Consider the following 24,519-nt stretch of genomic DNA (forward strand, 5'->3'; position numbering starts at 1 on the left):
GTTAAAAAGACAGAAATTATTCAAAATGACTCAAACATTGTCCAAAACGACCAAAAACTTTGCCAGAAACCAAAAATTCATAAACATTATTCTAAAATTTTGCCAAAATGACAGAAATTCTTCAAAATGACTCCAAACTTGGAGAATATTAAGAAAGTTATAAGCAAGTGTGACAGTAAATACACGTACAGAAGCGTATTTAAATCCAGTTTTTCAGAGTTTCTCGGTGCAGTTGATGTTAAAATAAACACCATTTCTGTTTCCACACCTTAAAGAAACTCAAGACATCATTATAAATTCTGAATCTAATTAAAACTGCGGTGGAAATAAGTCGTCTCCACATCGTCACGTATCTCCGTTTTTATTTGAAATGAGTTGCAATGCGATGAGGGCACAAACACTTGTACCATTACAGTCAATAACATGGTTACAAAACAAACATTTACAGAATAAATTAATAGAACGACGCAGTACCACATGAGACAGGAATTATAAAACCCCAGACCGGGGATCATTCTGCATTAAAAACAACAAACAAAAAAGGAGTTTGTTAAATGTACAAAGATTTCCTGGCATTTACAAAGGCAGCCTCTGTTTTATTCTTATTATTGTGTTGCTTGTTGTATAAATATAAATCTCTAGAGAGTTATACTCTGATATGTCTGCCGAGGTCTCCTGCTTTAGGAAACAGTAACTAGACGTGAACCCATAAATTCACCAGATTGGGATCAAACGTGGTTCAGATTTATGTTTTTTAAGTTTCAAGCTTCTCATGCACTCGTCCCTTTAGTGTGACAGTAAATCAGTCTGTAAACGAACCAGTAAAGTGCATGCAGCTCATGCTCGATGGTGGATGTCTTCCTAGAGAAACATAGAAATAGTTTAATAGAATAAAGGAACCCTCGGATGTGCGATCGTCCCCGACGTCCTTCAGGATCTGAGTCCAGTAAAAGTAAAACGACCGCTAAAGAAGCTACGACGGCTAACGTTGATTAGCAGTAAAGTCTGCGATGCTACCTGGGTTGTTTAGTCATGCTTCAGGAGATTAAAGGAGGCTCGTCTCGTGCTAACGTCGTACCTGAGAGCGACACCTGATGTGACGGGAGGCGGCTGGAGCTCCTGGAGCAGCTGGTGATCTGAAACCTGGAGATCTGGAGGTTCATCCACTGGTTCAGCATCGCGTTTCCACTGACAAAAACTGAAAATTTACTCAGAATTTGTCCGTTGGAACTTGAAATTTTGGCAAAAAGTGAGCAAAATTGTTCAGTTACTCTAAATGGATCCAAGATGAAAATTTAACTTACAAATTGGCCCCAAACGATTTAAAACGTGTCCTAAAAGACTCAAAATGTCTCCAGAATAATGTGAAATTTTGCTAAACTTGGCAAAAGCTGATAATTGTTCAAAATTATTAAAGATTTATACGAAATGGTGACAAATTGGCTCCTAAATGACTTGAACTGTGTCCAAAAAGACTCAACATGTCTCTAAAATAACTTGAAATGATGAAAAATGTAAAATACTACACTTACTAATATCAAACATGAACAAAATTTTGGCAAAATGACTTGAAAATTGTCAGAATGAACTTGAAACTTTGGCAAAAAGTGACCAAAAGTGTTGAGAATTATTCTAAATCAATCAGAGATGAAAATTTACCGTACAAATTGGTCCCAAATGATTGAAAATGTGTCCTAAAACACTCAGTATGTCTCTAGAGCAATGCAAAATTTTGACAAAATTACAGAAACTTTGCAAATTTACTCATAATTAACTCTGAATTAACTTGAAACTTTGGCAAAAAGTGAAAAAAAAATGTTGCGAATTATTAAAGATTTATCCAAAATGGTGAAATTTTTTCGAAATAACTGAAAAACTGGCTCTTGAAATAATTGAAATGTGTCCAAAAAGACTCAGTATGTCTCTAGAATAATGCAAAATTTTGCTAAAATGACAAAATTTTTGCTAAATGTCTCAAAAATTGCCACCAAATTACTTAAAATGTGCCCAAAAAGACTCCAAATGTCTCCAAAATGAAGCAAAATTTTGCTAGAATGTCAAATTGGCAAATTGGCTTAAAAATTTTATAGAAAGCAGAGCAAAGAGAAATCTGTTGTTGCAAAGAGTAAAACCAATTGATGGCAAACTGCAAAGACCTCCAAAATGACTAACTTGTATAAAATGGCTCAAATATTCCCTAAAACAAACTAAAACTTTGGCAAAATTACAAAAATTCATTATTACTCAAAAATTTGGCCAAAATGACATTTTTCAGAAGAACTCGAAATTGTCCCCAAAGTACTTGAAATGTGTCCAAAAATACTCCAAATGTCTCCAATATAATGCAACATTTAGCTAAAATTTATACATTTTTCCAAAATGACTCAAAAATTTTATAGGAAGTAAAGAGAGAAATCTGCTGCTGCAAAGAGTAAAACCAATTGATGGCAAACTGCAAAGACCTCCAAAATGACTGACTTGTATAAAATGACTCAAATATTGCCTAAAACAACTTAAAATTTTGCCAAAATTACAAAAATTTTTTATTACTCAAAAATTTTGCCAAAATGACAGAAATTGTCCAAAATGACTCCAAACTTGGGGCATATTACGAAGACGAAGAAAGAGTGGAATAAAATTTAAATGCTTTTTATGATTTCTATCATTTCCAGATGGCTAAACTCAGATTTTAAAAGTTAAATCAGCTCATCTCAGCAGCTTACAGTCCAGATAAGATGCTAAAAACCGTCAAAACTCAGTGGAGAACCTCGTTAGGGTTGAATTCTTGCTCACAGTGACTAAAAACAGGTGTTTGATAACAACTCTTCACACGACTTCAGCTAAAGTTTCTAAACTCACCTACAATGGAGTAAAGTGCTACCACGAGTTCCCTATACGCTAACGAGCTAATGGAAACCACGACACGACTAGCTGGCTAACGGCGGCTCAACGAGACACGTGAGGTATCGGCGTGAAATGAGGGGATGAAGACGGGCTCAGAGGTTTACAAAAACATTACAATCTGACTTTATCCAAAAATATGCTTTTCCACGTTTGTTCATCCAGCAGAAAACCTTTGGGAGCCTTTTCTCTCCTTTTTCCCTTTTTCAAAACAGTTAAAAGTTCCCAGAACTGTGCAAGTTTCTCTCATGTACAAAATATTTCACTTTGAAAGGAGGATTCTGGTTTGTTCCAACCTGCAGGGTTTCTAGTTAAAGTGTTGCGATAAAATGTACACTTTTCACCTCGAAATAAAGCAGATTTTTACATGCATGATTTAAAGTTTCAGTCTGACTGAAGATAAATTAGGGCTGGACTTTATAACAGAAACATTTATCACCATAGAAAGTTTTATTTCAGTCAGTATCAGTAATTTTTGATAAGTATTGTCTATTTTTATTGAAGAACAGCAGAAAAAAGGTTTTAATTAGATTTTAGCCTGTTTATCAAGGAAAGCAGCTAATAATTTTAACGTTGAAAAACACACAAATAAAAATGAAGAAGGATAAAGGAATGATCTCAACTTGATGCACACAAAGAAATTAGCCGCAAGAAATGCATCAAATTTGTTCAAAATTACTCAAAATGTATCCAAAGTGACAAATATTTTTCAAAATGACTCAAAAATTGGCCCAAAATTACTTAAAATGTGTCCTAAAAGACTCAATATGGCTCCAAAGTAACATGAAACTTTGCTAAAACGATTAAAAAATGTTAAATATAACTCAGAATTTAGCTAAAATGATGAAAATTTTTCAAAATGACATGCATTAGCTCCCTGCAGCTAATGCTAACTGTCCTGCTGAAGGCTAATTTCTGAGTTTTCTTTCATTCAGCCTGAATTTTCTAAATAATTCATGTTTTTGGAAAGCTGCAGGGACCTAATGCTAAATGTGTCCTGCTAAACACACTCAAGAGTCATAGAAACTGTATTTAACTCCCTGCAGCTAATCCTAACTGAGTCCAGCTAAAGACTCAGTTAGCATTAGCTGTAGGAAGCTAATAGTAAACACACTAGAAACTCTGTTCAGCACAGTTTCTAACTCCTGCCAAATTCAGAGTGAATTTTTGAAATAATTCATGTATAAATCATGTGTTTTTGTAAAATTACAGGGAGCTAATGCTAACTGTGTGCTGTTAAATACACCTGAGATTCATAGAAAGCATTAGTTGAAGGGAGCTAATGCTAACTCTGTCGCGTAAAACACACTTGAGTCATGGAGACTGTTTTTAGCCGGACGCAGTTAGCATTAGCTGCGGGGAGCTCATGCTAATTGCATCCTGCTAAAGACACTTGAGATGCTAAAGACACTTGAGATGCTAAAGGCTACTTTCTGAGTTTCCTTTCAGTCACACGGATTTTTTTTTTTTTTTAATAGTTCATGTATAAATGTGTTTTTGTAATGCTACTGGGAGCTAATGCTAACTGTATCCTGCTACACGTACTTAAGATTCATAGAAACTGTGTTTAGCGGGACACAGGGTTAGCATTAGCTGCAAGGAGCTAATTTTGCAGTTTGAAACAAACCAGAACCCTCCTCTGACATTCAGCTGAGCATAAACCCAAAGCCAACATGCAGCTAACAGAAGCACCTACCGTTAAGTTAAAGGGTTTTGCTCTTTGATCCTCAGCAAGCTTCTTAATCATTAATGCAAAATCTACAGGAGAAAAATAAATAAAAACAGGAGTAATGCTTGAAACCACGACACTCCAGGAAGGTTCACAGATTCTGCCGGGATTCGTTAAAAACGCCTCGTTAGCGAGGCGGCTAATACTGAGTACTGGCATCATGCAGTGAGAACAGACAGAGACTCAAGCATCAGAACGTTAAAGAAGAGTTAAAATCTCAGGAGTAAAAAATACCAACGAGGAAGGAAAGTCTAGGATGTGAAGGAGGAACGAAGGAAGGTTTAGATCTTTTTTCCACGTCACCAGAACCGTTTGCTGGAGGTCCGCTGGTCGGTTCTGGAAGTTCCTCTCCGGGTTTACGTGGGACAGAGAACTGTGGAGACAAGACGAGATTAAAATGAGGACGAAGCAGGACTTGACGCTAATGCAGAGCAGCTAACGACGGGGAAACGTGGAGACGGAGGAAGAAACACGGAGCACAGGTGAGAAGCAAACAGGTGGAGAGCTGCTAAACTAGGAGAGTGTTGGAGTGTTCAGGAGTGCAGCTAACGGTGGAGCTAACGGTGTAGCTAACGGTGTAGCTAACAGCACTACACAGCATGAAGCCAAGAAGAAGAAGAAGAGGAAGTGAAGGTAACGTCACTATGCAGAGAAGAAGAAGAATCTGTTTTAACCAAACAAACCTCGTTTCCGCTGCTCTCATACCAGAGCTACCGAGGAAGCAGCAGTGAGACAAGGAAGGTAGAAGTCAACAAGAGCAGCACTTCCTGCTTCAGTCATGATCAAGTCTGGCTTATTTAACATCCAAGAAGAAGAAATTAACTCTGAGCTTCTGCTTTAAAGTCTCAACTTTGCCAAAGTGACCAAAATTGTTGAAAATGACCAAAATTTATCTGAAACATCGATTTTTTTTTACTCGAAAATTGGCCCCAAATGACTTGAAATGACTTGTCCAAAAAGTCTCAGTGTCTCCAGAATGATTAGGTTATTTGCCAAAGAGACCAAAATTGTTAAAAATGACTCCAAATTTATCTGAAATAACAATAAAATGTTCAAAATGACACAAAAATTGGCCCCAAATGACTTCAAATGTATCCTAAAAGATCCAATACGGCTCTAAAATAATGTGAAACTTCCAAAATGTTAATTACCTAGAATCTAACCAAAATGACTCAAAAATTGGCCCCAAATGACTTAAAATATGTTCTAAAAGACTCAATATGTGTCTAAAATGACCTAGAATTTAGCCAAAATGACCACAATCTTGCAAAATGAATCAAAATATGTCCATATTTCATGTCCATAGATGACAAACTGAATCAAATGTTAGACGTATTCATCTTCAAAATGCCTGTTTACAAAATGACTTGAAATTTGGCTGAATGAAGATAAAACTTTGTCAAAATGACCTAAATTGGTAAAAATCACTCAAAATTTATCTGAAAAAAACATTTTTTGACTCAAAAATTGGTCCCAAATGACTTGAAACATGTCCTAAAAGACCCAGTACATCTCTAAAATAACATGAAACTTGCAAAGTGTTAAATATTACCTTGAACTTAGTCAAAATGACCCAAAAAATTAAAAATGTCTGAAAAATTGGCCCTAAAATACTTGAAACGTGACCTAAAAGACTCAATACGTCTGCAAATTAACGTGAAACTTTGTCAAAATGATCCAAAGCTGTAAATATTGTCGAATTCAGCCAAGAAGACCAAAAATTTGCAAAATGACAAAATATGTCCACATTTAATGGAGTCCACAGATGAGAATTCATCTTCAAAATGACTCAAATGTTTACAAAATGACTTTAAATTTGTCTGAATGAAAATAAAACATTGCCAAAACAACCAAAATTGTTCAAAATGACTCAAAATGTATCTGAAATAACAAAAACATTTTCAAGATGACTCAAAAATTGGCCCGAAATTACTTGAAACATGCCCTAAAGGAGCCAATACATCTGCCAAAATGATCAAAAGTGTCAAATGTGACCTAGAATTCAGCCAAAATGACTCAAAACTTTGCAAAATGATCAGTTCCTCATTTATTATGTCCATAGATGAGGAACTGAATCTTCAGAATGACTAACTTTTACAAAATGACTTGAAATTTGTCTGAATGAAGATAAAACTTTGCCAAAGTGACCAAAATTGTTAAAAATTACTCAAAATTTATCTGAAATAATGATTTTCTTTTCAAAATGACTCAAAAATTGGCCCCAAATGACTTGAAATGTGTCCAAAATTTCACGTTTCATTCTGAAAGCAGCACCAGACATTAATGAAACCTACTGATCTAAGTCGACTCCACGACTCTGAAGGTTCTCAGCTTTTTCCTAATTAAATGGAAAGTTTAAAGAGTCAGAAATGATGTGAGAAAACGTGTTTACCTTTGAGGATGTAGTCTGTTAGGAGAGCAGGAACCTTCTCGCTGTCGTCCCTCATGGCATGAAGAACTGACATGGAGAGAGGAGATCATTACTGCATAAAAACACACTTTTAATCAGGAAAACAGCACTGAAACTAACTGAATATTTTACAAATTTTTACATTTTATAAATGGAAAATATTCAAAAATGTAAAAAGTAAAATAAATGAAGTAGTAAAAAATAATATCAATATATTACAAATATTCAAAATTATACAGATAAAAATTAAGAAATATTAAAAAGGAATATATTTTAAAATCAAAAAAAATTAAAAGGTCACAAAAACTAAACATTTAAAAAGAAATAAATATATGTAAAAACATTTTTAGAATTAAAAAGTAAAAAAATAAGAAATTATTAAAAAAAGCTAAATATAAATCTGTCAAAAATATTTAAAAATTAAAAAAAGAAATTGTAAAACAAATCAATTAATTCCAAAATATTCAAAAATGTATAAAGTAAAAAAATGAAGTACTAAAAAAGTTACACAAATAGATTACAAATATTTTTAAAATAAAAACGCAAAAAATTAAGAAATTGTAAAAAAAATATATGAATATATCAAAAATATTTAATAACTAAAAAAAGAAGAAAGTTAAAAACATAAACAAATAAATGAAAAAAATAAGCACCGAAACTACCGAAATGATGGTTGTTTGTTATATTATGGTACTCTTGTTGGTAAACTTACTCTTTGTGAGGATCTCCAGATCTTGTACAGATGGAGAGCCTGATTTCTTCTCATAAGGGATGACCGTTGTGAGATACTGGGAGGAAAACAGAATATAAGACACGAGGACACGGTTCTAAATAAACATTCAGCATTCTGGTTCTGGTTTGGAGCAGAAAATAAAAACACAGCGGGTTAAAAAACACGACGTCTGTCAGAGTGGCGGAGGTCAAACGAGCAGATGGGAACTCAGAAGATGTTTGAATGTCGGCTGCTTTCAACCTTTCAAAATAAGCGTTTACTGACAGGAAGTCACAAAATAAAAGCAGCGATTATGCAACAGCATGAAACCAAAACAAAGCTGCAAAATAAAAAGTGAGCGAGAGATGAATTAAATAAAAAGACGTGAAGAAGAAAAAGAATAAAACAGGAACTGAGGATAAAAACCGGCTGCAGAAAGGGAGTAAAACATGCACAGAAGTAAACAAAGACCTGTTTGTCCAATCCTGTGGTGCCAAAAGTTTGACGGATGCCATTTTGAATGACATTGGAGAGTCCCTCCAGAGTGAGGAGCTACGAGGAGGAAGAGGAAGGACGAGAAAGACGGGAGGTTTCAGGAGGAGGAAGGAGAAAGAATCTGGAGAACGAGGCTCTTTGTGTTTCTGTATTTGTGTTGTGTCGACTCACCGTTCCCGGGATGTGCGTGCTCGCCGTCCTCTGGCCGTTGGATCCCGTCGTGGTCGTACTTCGGATTTTCTTCTTCTTCCTCAGCAGCTCGCGGTGTTCCTTCTGTCGGTTCTGGACGTCAATCAGCAGCGAGATGAAGCTGTTTTTCACCTGGTTACAGACAGAAAACCTGCTTCAGTTTGGCTGTTTTTATAGAATCACACCTCAGTTTAATTTACTCTTAAGTCTACTTTTAGGCAAAGTCAGAAATACTCTGGAACATAATTGGCTGAACAAAAGGTTTAATGTAACACAAATTCTCATTAATTTGCATTTAAGGTCAAATACATAAAAAAAATATTAAAAATATTTTCAAAATAATATATATATATATATATATATATATATATATATATATATATATATATATATATATATATAAAGTAAAACAAGAGGAAACAGTAAAAAGAAAATTAAATATAAATACATAAAAAATCTTAGCTTTAAAATATCTGAATAAATTAAGAAATAATCAAAAATGTAAAATGTTAAAAAAGGAAATATTAAAGAGAAATAAAACCTATACTTTAAAATATTATTAAAAAGTTAATAGGTCCCACAAACTGAAGAGACATTCAAAAAGGAGTAAATATGTTTTTAAAACAATCCAAAATCTAAAAAAATCCACTAAATTTTAAAGATTAAACAGGTAGTTGTTTAATCTGTAATCATGCATTGTATTTTACAACTTTGTCCTAAACAAGCGGTGAGTTTAATGCAGTGGAGTAGAAAGTACAATATTTCCCTCTGAGGTGTAGATAAATGCCTTCATCAGCAGCTTTTAGCTGCCCAAATACATTCACAATCAACATTAAGATCCTGTATAAAATGATTTCTGTCCACCAAGATTGCCAGTTCTGTTTTAGTCTAATAAACTATTATAACATAATAAATTGTAGGGTTGTAGCTATATTATTTAAACTAGCTGGGTAAATATGTACCAGAGCTATTTCTGTTTTTGGAGGCTCTCTGTTTGAATGTCAGATCTGACTGCAGCTCTACGACGTTTTACTTGTTGGATATTTCTGCACTTAACGCTCAAAGGAACCTATTTTTAGCTGCTGTCAAAAAATATCCTGCAGCAGAATCATGACCATGAAGCAAAAGACGCTAAAAATAAACATTGCAGTCGGCTCTCAGCAACAACAGATCAACAAATGATGCTTTTAACTCGTTTAAAAGCTCCTGAATTTCTGCAGAATTATCTGACTGGTCACGTTTATGCTGTTTTTTTGGTTTTTTTTAAACTCTGTTGGTATTTTGTGAGCAGATGTGAGCAGAACAACAAATCAAAGTACCTCTTTTTCATATTCCAGTTCATCTCTCAGCGCTAACGCCTGAATCAGCTCCTCGCTGAAACGCCGGATCGCCGTCTCCACCTCCTCCAGAGTCTCGGTGAGCTCCGACACCGACAGCTGACGGAGGCCTGGCCAAGACGTGCACAAATAAGAAAAATGTGGAAGAGTTTGACACGTGAGGATCGACAAATGCATCACATTTCAGCTGTTAAATGACAATAATGACTTCTAAAGTTAGTCGTAGAAGCTCCTGGCATTAGCAGGACTGAGAATCTGCACAAAAATCACACGTTAAACGTCACTTTTCCAACAAACAGATTCATGAATACCTATTTTTAAAACAGACAAAAGTGCATTTTCCATTTAAGCCTCGATGTTTTTATCCAGACATAATCTAACAAAAGCTTTTAATCACACACGTGCACTGATGTGAGTGTGTTTCAGCCACATCTGCTGCGTCGGCGTGTCATTTCACAGTGAATCCGCCATTTTCTGTTGTTAACACCTGAAGCTAAATGACTCACGTTACGGTTTTCTGGGTACAAAGTCACGACGCAGCAGCCCAGACTTTAGACCAGATATATGCATTTTTTAAAATAAATAAATACAAATATATCAAAAATATTTAAAAAGTAAAACAAAGAATAGTTAAAAAAAGAATAAATTAAAACAATATTCAAAAGTAAAAAAATGTAGTAAAAAATAATATAAATATATTTAAAAATATTTTTAAAATAAAAAAAGAATGAAGGAAATTTAAAATAAAAATAAATATATCAAAAATATTTAAAGAGCTAAAAAAATTGTTAAAAATCTATATGTATAAATTTAAATAAAAGGATCAAAAATTTAAGAAGAAAAAAATGAAGCAGTAAAAAATATAAATGTATTAAAAACAATGAAGAAATTGTAAATATATACATATAAATATTAGGGCTGGCCCGAAAAGCAGTTTCTGGATCCGTAAGATCAGACGCGGTGAGCTAACGGATGAAGGAGTTGAATTTTCGGCTTGGTTCGTAACGTCCGGGGGGGTGTACACGTTGGGCAAATTCACGAGATGAATACCAATCGCGCGACATCGTCCGGTGAATATTCGGATGTCAAAATTAATATACGGATACCACCGTCGGGACCGAATATTCAGATATTCAGGTCCAGCCCTAACAAATATATCAAAATATTTAAAAATTGAAAAAAAAGAGCAAATAGTAAAAAAAAAAAAAAAAAAAAGAATAAATTCAAAAAATATTTAAAACTTTACAAAGAAAGAAAAAGTAGTAAAAAAATAATAATATATTCAAAATATTTTTAAAATAAAAAAGAAAATAATGAAGGAAATGTACAACAAAAAATAAATCTAAATATATCAAAATATTTATAAAGTAAAAAAGATTCATTTGTTAAAAAATATATGAATAAATGAGAAAAGAATCAAAAATTGAATCATTAAAATATAAATATATTAAAAATATTTTCAATAAAAAAATTAAACAACAAAGAAATTGTAAATATAAATAAAAAAATATATAAAATATTTAAAAGGTTAAAAAATAAGGTAGTTAAAAATTACAAATATATATAACACGATAAAAAATAAAAAAATAAAAATTGTAAAAAAAGGGAAGAAATTATAAATATAATTATATTTTAAAACATTTTAAAAAACTTAAAAGATCACAAAAACAGAAGAAACATTAAAAAAGAAATAAATATATTTTAAATAAATAAATATATTTTAATAAATACATTTTAAAGCTTAAACAAGTAGGTGTTTAACCTGCAATCATACACTTTATTTTAAAACCTTGTTCTACTAATTACTACATCAAATCTACTTCCTAAACAAGCTGTGTGATTAAAGCAGTGGAGCAGAAAGTAAATTATTTCCCTCTGAGATGTAGATATGTGACTTTATTATATAACATTTGGGGCAACACGGTCGCTGTCCGTTACGTAAGAATGAAGTCACGTGTGTGCGTGTGCTCGGTCACTCCTTCATGTGGACGCTTCCACTGACTTCACACCGCTATGATTAGGACGACACATCGGTGGTACTCACGGTCCTCGTAGCTGGTGTTGGACCCGGAGCGTTTCAGAGCGTGGAGGTCCTGAGAAAGCATCGACAGGTCCGACTGGGACGGACTCTCATCGTCGTCCGGGTCTGGAGACTCCTGCATCATCTCCTCGATCTCCTCTATCACCTAAAACACGACGAAGACACTAAATTACAGCTCTTTGTTTGGTGTTTACAGCTGCTACTGCAGTTTACACAGCCTGGAACTGTGTCTTCAGATATAATATGATGATGCTGGTGAGATTATGGTTGATCATTCTGGGGTAATAAACAACAGAGAGCTTCGTATGAGACTATAGATGCAACGTTTAAACCAAAAATCGGCTAAAAATAATCAATTAATAGTCAATAATCAACAGACGAGTGACACAAGTTGCTTTCACAACTCAGCTACATGCACCATAAAGTACAGGAATGCTGTCCTAGTAGTTTACTGATCATCTAAACACATCAGCTCTAGTTGGAGGTCATTAACCACCACATTAGTATGTCATGGTGCCTGTTGTTGCTAAACTCCCACAATGCTGCAGTCTGAGTGACTCCTCCCCAACCAGTGAGACCGGTAACGGGATGCACAGAAAGAATAAAAACATTTTATGTTTCGTTTAATTTCCGGCAAAGTCTGCACAGTGTTTTATTTTGAAAAATTACTAGACCCTTACTTCCGTCTGTGCTTGCTTTCTAAACTTGACTTGGTCAGGTTTCATACCTGGCTGTTAAATGAAGCCGTCAGTCCAACCCCCGTCAAAATTAATAAAAAGGAAACATAATTTTAATGGTTTAGGACATTTTTAAGTACAGGAACGCTGTCCTAGTTGTTTACAGATCATCTAAACACATCAGCTCTAGTTGGAGGTCATTAACCACCACAGAAGTCTCTGTCATGGTGCCCATTGCCAGATAAACCGCCACAATGCTGCAGTCTGTGTGACGCCTCCCCAACCACTGAGACTGGTAACGGGATGCACAGAAAGAATAAAAACATTTTATGTTTCGTTTAATTTCTGGCAAAGTCTGCACAGTGTTTTATTTTGAAAAATTAATAGACCCTCACTTCCGTCTGTGCTTGTTTTCTAAACTTGACTTTGTCAGGTTTCACGCTCGTGCGTTAAATGAAGCCATCTACTTAACCCAAAATTAATCAAAAGCAAACATGAATGTATTTGTTTACGACACTTTAAAATAATAATGTTGAAAATAAAATAATTATATGATATGTGTGCAATGACCGGTCCGTAGAAAATCGTCTTGCTTGAAACCGGCATGTGGTGCAAAACAAGGTTGGAGATCGCTGCTCTACAGTATTAAACAGTAAGAGGTTGTTCCACCTGGTGGAACAACCAGGTACTACAGCTGATCTACATTCACTGACATGTCCCTCATCCTCTGCCTTGTTGGTTACTATAATTTCAATAATGACGAGTAACTGATTAAGTACAGGAACGAGGTCCTGGTAGATTACAGATCATCTACAAACATGAGCGCTAGCTGGAGGTCCTTAACCACCACATTAGTCTCTGTCATGGTGCTATAACCATCAATCTGACCCCACTAAAATTATTTTTTTTGTAAAAACCCAAACATCTCTGGAGAGCTTCTTTTAAAAGTGGGAGGGATTGAGACAGAAAAAAGTAAACACCTATTTAGCAATAAAAGTACTTGTATTCGTTTAGGACACTTTTTAAATAGAATAATGCTAAAAATAAAAAGATTGTCTACGAGGCTCTACTACAGCTGATCTATGATATATTTACTGACACATGTCCCTCGTCCTCTGCCTTATTGGTTATTCTAATTTTAATAATGACAAGTTTTTACACTTTCAGACTTATTGGTTATTCTAATTTTAATAATGACAAGTTTTTACACTTTCAGACATTTAGAGATTGATGTTATGCAACTGGATGAATGTTGGTTACCATAGCATCCATTACAGTTAGCTTTTTTTGCACAATTTAAGTAATTTTATTTTGCCAATTCAATGCTGCCTTCATGAGAATCCTACTCAGTAAATAATGAACCTGTAAAGTTCAATTCACAGCTAAGAGGAACTAGTAGTTAACTGCACAATTTCACAGAACAGGCCAGCGACGACAGTAAAGTTAAACCTGTCCTAGTTTCTGTCTAATGTTTGGTCCTAGAAAGCAACTCATAAATCACATTTGGGAACTAAACCATGAGCTGAATGAGCGACTGTGTAGCCTGATAATTTAATATCAGATGTTATCTTTACCTGTTTGTTCATTTAGAGGCGTCCTCCATCTGACTCTTTTGCAAACAGCACCAGTTTTTACAGCTTGTCAAAGACCTCAAGGTGATTTATTAGCAGAGTTAGAAGCTTTTCTCAGCACCAGACAGTTTGTAAAGACGGAGGATTGCTTTGTTTGGGTCCTTTGGTGGGCTGGTTTTAAAACAAAATAATCCCTAATTTTGTATTTGTTGGACTGACTTTGGGAAAATTTTACACATCACCCATTCATATTAAAGATGCAGAAGTTTGAAATATGTCATCCGTAAAGCAGCTACTTCTTCCAGGTTCTTATCTAAGCTCTACTTAGTTCAATTTGTTTGTAGTTTACACATTTTTGAAGCATAATATTCCAGATATTTGCATTAAATGTAAATATGTGGGACTGTAAACTGATTTTCTTGTGACAGATCTAACCAATGAATCAGTTGGATGTTAAGCTACTTCTGGAACCTAAAATGTATATTTTGGGGTTGGATTATGTAGAATTTCTAGGGTAAAGTTGCTTCTGCTCAGTTTTGTTGTTGTTGTTTTGTATTTATGTCGTGTTTGGCTGTAAATCTGTGTTTTATGTCTTGTCCTATGTTGTTTAAAAATAAAAAACATGATGTTAAATGAAAACATGCTTAATCAAAGTATAAATAGAAAACTTTACTGCTAGTCTTTGTAAATATATTTTGAAATCAGCACCTTACAGTGTTGATTTGTTTGAAGTTTCTGCATTTCTGACCAATAATATTCCAGATATTTGTATTAAATATAAATATGTGGGACTGTAAACAGATTCTCTGGTGAGATCTAACCAATAAAACATAACAAGTTGGATATAAAGCAACTTCTGGAACCTAAAACGTATATTTTGGGGTTGGATTATGTAGAATTTCTAGGGTAAAGTTGCTTCTGTTCAGTTTTGTATTTCTGTATGTTTTGTGTCTTGTCCCGTGTTGTCTGAAAAGAAGAAACATGTTGTTAAATGAAATGACATGCAAAATGCTTAATAAAAATATAAACAGAAAAATTTACTGCAAGTCTTTGTAAATATATTTCGAAATCAGCATCTTGGAGTGTTGATTCGCTAGAAAAAAGCAGATTTCTGAGTGTGTTTTAAGTGTCTTAGTATCCTGGAAATGAACCAACTCTGGTGAATCTAAAGTGTGTGTTGATCATGGTTGAAATTGTGAAAAATAAAGATGAAATGGAATCAAACCTGTGATAAAAGTCCAACTCTGAGGGTCTAAAATGCTTAAAATGACTCTGACTGATGTAAACTGTGCCGTTTTAACGCCTGCATGTGAAAACGAGTGAAGCATTGGTTTTAAAACCACAGCTACAGAGTTGAAACTGGTTTAAAGCATGATTGCGTGGGAACTCGTCACCTGCTCGGCCGTGAACAGCGGCTCGTCGTTGATGCAGGACACGATGATGGAGTGCATGTCCATCTGCTCCCTCAGCTCCTCGTCGTCAGACAGGTCCAGAGACTGGTTGTCCAGCTTCTGTCCAAACACAGACAGACAGGTGGCTAAGCTGATTAATTAGGAAGATTAAATGTCATTTCGAGATCATCTGCAGCTGCCGATAAAAGAAAACCTGATCAAACGTCAGTCGAGCAGAGAAGAGAAGCTGATAACTGCAGGTTTATAGAAGAAAGTTGCTGCTGTTTGATTATAAATCCTGTGTTGAAGCACAAAGTTCACAAGTTTAGTTCTTTGATTTACTTTGCAGGTAGACTGAGAATTTAGTTACATCTCAAATAATTCAGTTTTTTTCTGCTCAACCATCTGATTTTCCTGAAATGTTTACAGCATAAAATATATAAATTTGTACAGATATTTGCTCAGTTTTAGGTTGATTTATGAAATATATTCTAAGATATTGCTTCTGAAAATTGAGGCTGTATTTTCATTTTTTAAAAACTATTACTGTAAAAACACAAATAATCTTTAAATCTTCACCTCTCTTATAGCATCTAAATTAATAAAGCTTGAAAAAAATCTACAGTTAAAATCCAGATATTTCATTAAAATTACTTTATTCTGCATGTCTTATTTAATAATTTGCTTGAAATAAACCATCCACACTAAAAAGATTCTGTAAAAAACTAAAAATTCTGAGCTTCCTGGGTGACCTGCAGACTGTGTTTATACAGAACATAGAGGAGATAAATGAAAAAACCAATTAAAAATGTAAAATATCTGTAATATGTGAAGCCACCACGTCTTTTTCTAGTATTTGTAACACGTGGGCTCTTGGAAAAATGTTGATTCTAGGTTTTTTAAAATGTTTGTTACATAAATAATGAAAAAATAAGACATTACTGAGTTTTGTCTCCTTCTTCATGGTTTTTCTGTTTCCATAGAGCTGCAGGACTTTAGATTGTAGTCTAAAAATTACAAAAAATCACTGTAAAAACACAAATAATCCTCAAATCTTCAGCTCTCTGACAGTATCTGAATTATTAAAGCTTGAAAAATAAATCAAATTTACAGCTAAAATGAAGATATTTCACCAAAATCATGTCATTCTGCACGTCTTCTTTGAATATTTGCTAAAAAAAAAAAAAAAAATAAAGTGTTTAAACTAAAACAATTCTGTAAAAAACTAAAACTTCTGAGCTCCTTGACTGAACCAAGAAGCCATGAGTCACTCAGCTGTGGACAAGAGTCACATGGTAAAAATTCAGGGACTGTTTGGTTGAACTGAGTCGAGTTTATACAGAACAAAAAGGGGATAAATGTAAAAAACTAATTAAAAATGTAAATTACCTATAATAAGTGGAGCCATCACGCTTTTATTAACACGTGGGGATTTGGAAAATATTGAAGATGTTGATCCCAGGTTTTTTAACATTTCAGTTAATTGATAGTAATTTGTGTCATTCTAACTGCACAGAGGCGGTTTGTGAAGCTGCTGCTGGAGCTCAGAGGGTTAATAAACCAACATGTGTGTTTATTGTGTGTTTTAACAGGAGTGTACCTCGTGCTGGATGAGGTTGAGGGTGGGCAGGTGTAGGGACCGAGTGTGAGACGTCTTCCAGTCCACCGGCATCACGTTGCCGTAGTTGTCGGTCAGAGCGTTCCAGACTCTGCAGGGAAACAAAGCAGAGCTGATGTTTCGTATTTACAGACACAGAATGAAACAGAAGAAGCAGCTGCAGACGAGACGGACGGTTTCCTTCTCGTTTTAACGTGACGCAGCGTTTCTGTGCAGCGTTCTGTTCTCCCTTCGCCCCCTCAACACTTCATCATGTTCCTGCTGCAAAACACCAGCGGAGAATTCATCACACAGAGACGAAAAGGAGAGAATTAAAGCTGGAAATGTTTGGATGAGGGCTGTCAAACACACAGCGTGGAAAAATTAGAACATCATGCAGCGTCAGTACAAGAGTCTGGTTTGGTGGAAGCCTGCTGTTGATGCACTGAAACAACCTTTATGTAGAAATTTTACACACTTATTAAATGAATTTTCTTCCTTAATAGCTCCCAATTTAGTTTGTACGATGTGGTGTCACGATTAGTGTCAAATCCACCTCTCTTTCCCTCCAAAGGACGCGAGGACAACTCAATTCAAATTTCCAACTCAAACTTTTATTTCCTTTTAGTTGGTTGGTAATGATATTTCAATAGGTTGTAAACCTTTAAAGACAGAAACAAAGTTTACATCATCAAACACAGAACCAGAAAGTTGGCATATTAACCATTTAAATGAATCAATCACTTAAGCCTTTTAATGCAAATAAAGAACAATCTAATTTTTATTAAGTGTCAACATTTTAAGCCTTTTAAATTGAATAACAAATAATCAACATTTTAGCAAAGTTTAGTAAAGTTTAACATTTAACAGAACATATATATTTTCTGTTTTTACTTTACTTAAACTCAAAATGAAATATCTTAATTCAACTCATTTGACATAAAATCAATGAGGTAAATGCTGCAGCTTTCATTAACCAATCACACAGCAGTTAACATAAACTTGACCATATTAAGAAACATTTCAGAACACCAAGAAAGCAGATAAACCTTTCACCAACCATGAATCCATGAATGGACTTGGATCTCCTTTGTTCTTTCTCCTCTGAAGATTATTTGACTGACTGACTGAGGTCTTGTCCACACGTAGCAGGGTTTTTGTAAAACCGAATATCCTGCCCCCTCCGTCTAGAAAAAAAACTTACGTACACACCACCCCGTTTTTAGAAAAAAACTTCATCCACACCTAACCGCATAAGTGCGTTTTTCAGCACATTCATAAGCATGCTGGACCTTTAGGTGGCAGTAGTTCCCCAAATCCTATCCAATCAGAGCAAGCTTCCGTCTCTAACGTCGTCCTTCGCCTGTGTTGTTGAATGTGGATCAGTATCTGGGCTTGTAAAAACAAGCAAGTAAAAAGCGCCTGTACAAGAAACAGCGTCCAAAACCTTGTGAGAGCATCCATATTGTTACCCAATGTAAACACAGGTCGCATATGTGACTTAAGAACATATTTTGTCGCAGGCGGTGACGTTTCGAAACGCAAAACCCCGGTTACTGATGTCCACATGCAGACGCATAAAACGGAGAATTCGCAAATCTTCACTTTGGTCGGAGTTTTTAAGAAGAATCGTTTTTGATGACGTAAATCTGCGTTTTCGTGTGGATGATAGGCCGAATCGTAGAAAGATATCTTTGTTTTGTGAGATACCCGGCTACGTGTGGACAAGGCCGGAGCTTCCCCCATTCCTTCCCATGTGCTCTCAATCACTGATCACTGATCAGGTGTCAAGCACCTCTTTGCTGCTGCCGGTGCATTCTGGGAAGTATAGTATTTAGGTCCCATGTCCTGAGATTCAGCTCAACAATTACTACACAGATGTGGACGTAAATTTAAAATAATTTCTACTAAATGTTTGATTTTTTTTGATTTTTGAAAGTTTATTTTGAACATTTCAACAAAAAAAAACAAAACAACAAAAGACAATGAATAAGTTGTCGAAACTTATCAAATCCCACCTGTGCTCCTCTCAAAAATGATTGCAAATCTATTCTTCCTGCTTCTTCAGACCATTTATAAACAATAATAATAACCAGCTATAAAAATGTTCTGGACAGAGATACACAAAACAACGGAAGAAATATTCAATATTAAAATAGCATTCCAATTTAAAAATCAGGAAACTCCGATAAATGTCCGTTTGGTGTTCTGATATCTTTATAATGGACAGAAATTGGTAATGAAATTAAGATAATGAAAAAATAATGACTTTCTGAGCCCGTCTACAGATGAACATGTCTGAAATGACGGTAAAAATGGGTTTCATATGTGCTACAAATCTGGATGGATGGAAGACTGGCTGGAATTCTATATTAAAAAAGGGACACTTTTGGTTTTCTATTATTTACTAGTTTATTCATTTTCCTTTCTCATAATGGATAAAGCAATACAAGCACTTTAGTAAATGTACATCCCCCTGTTGACTGTAAAATGGTTCTTTATATGTTTACACGTTTGAAATTATATCATAAAAAAGGGGAAAATAGGATAAAGAGAAGAAACCAGATTGAAGTTGTTCTACACGCTCAGTTTGAATGTTCTTCAAGTGTATTTTGTTATCCTTTGAAAATGGAGAATTAAAACCATAAATTTAAAATCATTTCTAGACCATGACAAGTTGTTTTGATCATAGAGTAAAATACTAGATTGTTCTTTTGTGTCTCATTTTTGTAATATTTGTCTTGTTTTTGTTTATGTTTGATTTTTGTCATTTGTCTCCTGTTTGTCATTTTGTTTCTTGTGTTTGTCACTTTTTTGTCTGTCTCATTTTTTGCCATTTTGTCTCATTTTTGTAATATTTTGTTTTTTTGTCTTTTTTCTGTCTGACTCTTGCCGTTTGTCTAGCATTTTTGTTGTTTTGTTTCTTGTGTTTGCAATTTTTTGTCTTTTGTCTTTTGTCTCATGTTTTTGTTGCTTTGTAACTTTTTTGTCTAACTTTTTGTCTCATTTTTTGCTGTTTTGTTTCTTGTTTTTGTAGTTTTGTGTCATTTGTCTAAAAATTTGTCTTGTTTTTGTTTTATGTCTTTTCGGTGTGACTTTTGTCGTTTGTCTGTTTTTGTCATTTTGTTTCTCGTTGTTTTTTGTGTTTCCTTTTTTGTGTTGGTTGTGTTTTTTGTTGTCAATCTTTTAGTTCTGGGATCAGTAGAAGTTCAAACAGACTTTGGAAACTGAATCTGCTGCAGCCGGAAAACAAATGAAACTGAAGAAAAACATGAATTAAAGTAGAAGAATGGATGCGTTTCCTTCTGTTGAATGTTTACGATGCTGCAGCTTCCAGTTGGCAGAAATCAGAGGGAACAGATGGTGAGGAGTCTGTGGAGAAGTTTGCTGTGAAATCCTTCATCGTCTTTAAAAACATACGTGTGGCAGACTGGAAGAGCTTTTAGTAAAACTGGCTCCTTTTAGTCAGGGTTTGTTGTTTCCTTTTAGATCAGTGAATTCAAACTCATCTTAGTTCAGGTTCCACATTCAGCCCAGTTTGATCTCCAGTGGACCAGACCAGTAAAACCACAACAGAATAACCTAGAAATAACCACAACTCCTAATGGGTCCTTTGTTTTAGTGCAACAATGTTCATATTTAAAGAATTATCTTTTTTTACAAAACATCATGAACAACCTGACATTTATTAAGAAAAATAAATTCAATGTCATCAACATTCAGCCTTAGTTTATCATTTCCACAAGACAACTTCCAGATCACAGAGTGTCGACAAAGGAACACAACATTTAGTCACCTGGAACTGAACCAGAGAGGATTTACTGGAGGATCAAAACGACAGAAGTCAGACAAGAAAAAGACAAAAAAACAACAAAAACAAGACAAAATATTACAAAAACAAGACACAAAACGACAAAAACATGAGACAAACGACATGAAACAAATCAAGAGACAAAAAATGAGACAAAGAAGTTACAAAGCGACAAAAAATGGACAAATGACAAACGAGAACAATATGACAAAAGCGAAAAACGAAACAACAAAAAAATTGACAAACAAGAGAAAAAAGTCACACAAAACAACAAAAGATGCACAAAACAACGAATAAAGCAAAACAAAAAATGACAAAAATAAGACGAAAAACACAATCGTGACAAAAATAAAACACAAAATGACAAAAATGAGAAACAAAATGACAAAACAAGACAAAAAACAACAAAAACAAGACAAAATATTACAAAAATGAGACAATAACGACGAGACACAAAACAGCAAAAAATGAGACAAATGACACGAAACAAAACAAAGACACAAAATTTGACAAAAAGTTTCAAAGCAATAAAATAAATGAACAAACGATCTAAGCAAGACAAAACAACAAATAAAACGAAACACAAAATGACAAAAATTAGACTAATAACACAAGGGAGACAAAAAGGAAACACAAAACGACAAAAACCAGAAACAAAATGACAAAAACATGAGACAAACGACAAAAATCAGACAAAAAAGACAAAAAAACAACAAAAACAAGATAAAATATTACAAAAATGAGAAACAAAAAAGGCATATGGGTTCTGTAAAAAATTAGACAAACGACACAAAACAAAACGTAAAAAGACAAAATATTAGACAAACGTTAGAAAGCGGCAAAGAAAATGAACACAAACAAGACAAAAAATGACAAAAGCAAGAAACAAAATGACAAGAAAGTAGACGAGCAACACAAGAGACAAAAAGGAAACCCAAAACAAAAAAAACCAGAAACAAAATGACAAAACATGAGACAAATGACACGTCAGACAAAAAAATAAGCCAAAAAAACAACAGAAAGACAAAATATTGAAAAAATGAGACACAAAACGACAAAAGAACAATGAACAATCTAGTATTTTCCTTCATGATCCAAACAACTTGTCATGGTCTAGAAATTATTTTAAATTTATAGTTTTACTAATTTACAGTCTGCAGTTAATGTCTTCTCTGGAATTTTTACTCTTTGAGGGCCGGATTGGACCCTCTGGAGGGCCGCTTTTAGGCCACAGGCCTCATGTTGGACACCGCTGGTTTATGATAGAAACACGACCAGAAGCTGATTTCGGTTCCATTTGTTCAGGATTCGTCGTTTCCTTTGCGATATAAACCTTTTTTTAACGCTGTGACAGAAAATGCAGTGGGATGCTGTGAAGCCATGTGTCACCTCCGTGTGTTTATGTAACACGCGTGTTCCTCCCCGAGGCGAGGCGCTCGTGCATGGCCTGCAGAGCGGCGCTGCTCTAAATAGGGCAGGAAACATCATTCCAGCCTCCAGCATGTCGGCACGTGAACTAAAACCTCCATCAGCTTCAAAAACATTTTCAGGAAACCTTCTCCAACACGGAGCCGATTAGTTTGAATATTCCTCTGGGTTTGCTCTGCACCACTGGGCTCGGTTCCTCCGTGTTTGCAGTGGGTTGGAGGAGAACTCGTTAAGCGTCTGCGCACGTCCTCCTCCAGTGCAGCCATCCAGAAAAGACTCCGGCTGATCCTGGCGCTGCTCTCTGGGCTTCGCCGGGCTGACATCCAATTATTCTGCTTATTCTGAGATGTTTATTCTTCCTCAGTCAGACCGATCGTCCTCAGATCCCCTCACTGTTAACTCAGAGACTGTTTGTGTTCAGGAGGGTCTGATATTAATCTAATAACAGCTCCAGGGTGAATTAGCTCAAACGGTTGTACATTAATTATTTCACAATCATTATAATAATATAGACTTTTCAAGCAACAACTGAAGTGATTTAAAGACTCTGGTTCTGAGAAAATGTGATGATTACTCTTCATGTATCAAACAAGCAGTTAATCCAGAGAATAGTTCAGCTGCTTTTATTTTAACATTGGGAACCAAAACCTGGTATTAAACAGACTCCAGAATGAATTATTAAAAACCAATAAGCTCTAACGTTATTAGTTTTATTATCTTTACTACAGATATTCAAGAAATTCCTGTTTGTTCAGCAACAAAAACATTATCTTGCACAATTTTTCAAGCCCATGATGCATTTGCACATTTTTCATTCTGTTTTCTTGATTACAACTATTAATATCGCGCTGTGAAATACAGTAAAGTCTTATGTTCAATTATGTATTTAAAAGTGACAAATGAAAGAGAGGACATTCAATAAAGCGAAGTAATAAAGCAATATTCTTAATTTGAGTAATTTCTCTGAAAAAAACAACAACAAAAAGACCCAATAAGAGTATTTAAAGTGAGTAAAATGAATAAAAATCTTCACTAGTCTTCCTGATGATGATTTTTGTTTATGTCTTTGAATATTACGGTTTTGCCTCTAAAATTGTCTAAATATGAGCAATTTCTCTGAAAAAAACACCAAAAAGACCCAATAAGAGCACCCTTACACCATTTTTTTCTCATCACATCCGTTTTGTAATTCGTCTGACACATTTTCACAATTTTTAATTCTGTTTTCTTTATTACAATTATTAATACCGTTCAGTGAAAGTTCTGCATTTAATTTTTTTTATTTATTACATTATTATTATTAGATTTTTATTTTTTATTTAAAAGTAAAAAGACTTCACAAAGCGAGGAAATGAGTAGTGACTTCCTGGAGAAGTTGCAGGTAAAAAAAACATACAAAACTACTCTTGATGTTCCAAATAAACATTTTTTTCCTCAAAAATCCAAGTTAACAAACTAGGCTCTGCTGAATATTTCACCTTTCTGACATTGTTATGCTTTTTTTGTTGGCTTTATTGGTTAATTTCAGTTAATTGTCAATGTGTTGTACTTTTATTTTTATACTTTAGAGTAAAAAAGTCAGTCTTTTCATTGAAGAGCCTTAAAAGCTGCACATTAACCCTTAAATTATAATCAAATACAGTGAAAAAATAAACTGCCAAATATGGCATTGCTAGATATTTCTTTCTTTGCAAATAAATGAAAAAATTACTGCTTTTACTGTTTTGTTTTCTCTGCTGCACCAAAAACCCAAACTCCCAAACTGACATTTCACACTGAGCTGTGAGTTTTATTCAGCAAAAGTCTCAATTTTAGGAAATTCAACAAGAGCAAAGTTAAAAGTGTCACAACATGCTGCTATAAATAAAGCTGTGTGATGTTTTTCAGATGTCCTGGATGAGAAAAAAGGCTTTCCAGATGACAGGAACACTCACACAATCATTTAAAAACTTATTTAGAATAACAGACGGTGCAGTATCTCTGAAAATAAACGCATTCTAGTTGTGTTTCCACCTAAAGTTTAGCAGGAAGAATCGATATAAACCATCAGTGACTGTTTGCAGAGCTAACTCCTCCAGCCCTGCATGCATGGAGACATTAAATCTGTTCTAACTTCGATGGAAATGCAGCTCTGCAGCTCCATCGGCTCCACCGACCGCTGTGAGCTAACAGCACATCGTCCTGTCAATAAAGTTCAGACATTTGAGACACAGGACCTCAGACGGAGACA

The 24,519-nt window shown here is 34.7% G+C and overlaps 1 protein-coding gene across 3 annotated transcripts in view; it reads right to left on the reverse strand.

The window, feature by feature from the left end:
* Window positions 1–345: 345 nt before the first annotated feature.
* Window positions 346–24,519, reverse strand: part of fez2b (fasciculation and elongation protein zeta 2b) — a 28,641-nt gene continuing 4,467 nt past the window's right edge. Inside the window, exons 2-11 of one of the 3 annotated variants that reach the window (XM_023285870.3) lie at window positions 17,054–17,162; window positions 15,457–15,573; window positions 11,818–11,959; window positions 9,756–9,883; window positions 8,419–8,568; window positions 8,224–8,304; window positions 7,753–7,828; window positions 7,023–7,088; window positions 5,314–5,340; window positions 346–5,003 (exon numbers count right to left, since the gene is read on the reverse strand). In XM_023285870.3, coding sequence (XP_023141638.1) covers window positions 5,330–5,340; window positions 7,023–7,088; window positions 7,753–7,828; window positions 8,224–8,304; window positions 8,419–8,568; window positions 9,756–9,883; window positions 11,818–11,959; window positions 15,457–15,573; window positions 17,054–17,162 — 880 coding nt within the window. In that variant the 3' untranslated portion in view covers window positions 346–5,003; window positions 5,314–5,329. The remainder of the gene's footprint in view (window positions 5,004–5,313; window positions 5,341–7,022; window positions 7,089–7,752; window positions 7,829–8,223; window positions 8,305–8,418; window positions 8,569–9,755; window positions 9,884–11,817; window positions 11,960–15,456; window positions 15,574–17,053; window positions 17,163–24,519) is intronic. The other 2 variants (XM_023285862.3, XM_023285876.3) reach the window with 2 other exon arrangements.

The sequence above is a fragment of the Amphiprion ocellaris genome, chromosome 12 (genome assembly GCF_022539595.1).
Source record: "Amphiprion ocellaris isolate individual 3 ecotype Okinawa chromosome 12, ASM2253959v1, whole genome shotgun sequence".
NCBI lineage: Eukaryota > Metazoa > Chordata > Actinopteri > Pomacentridae > Amphiprion > Amphiprion ocellaris.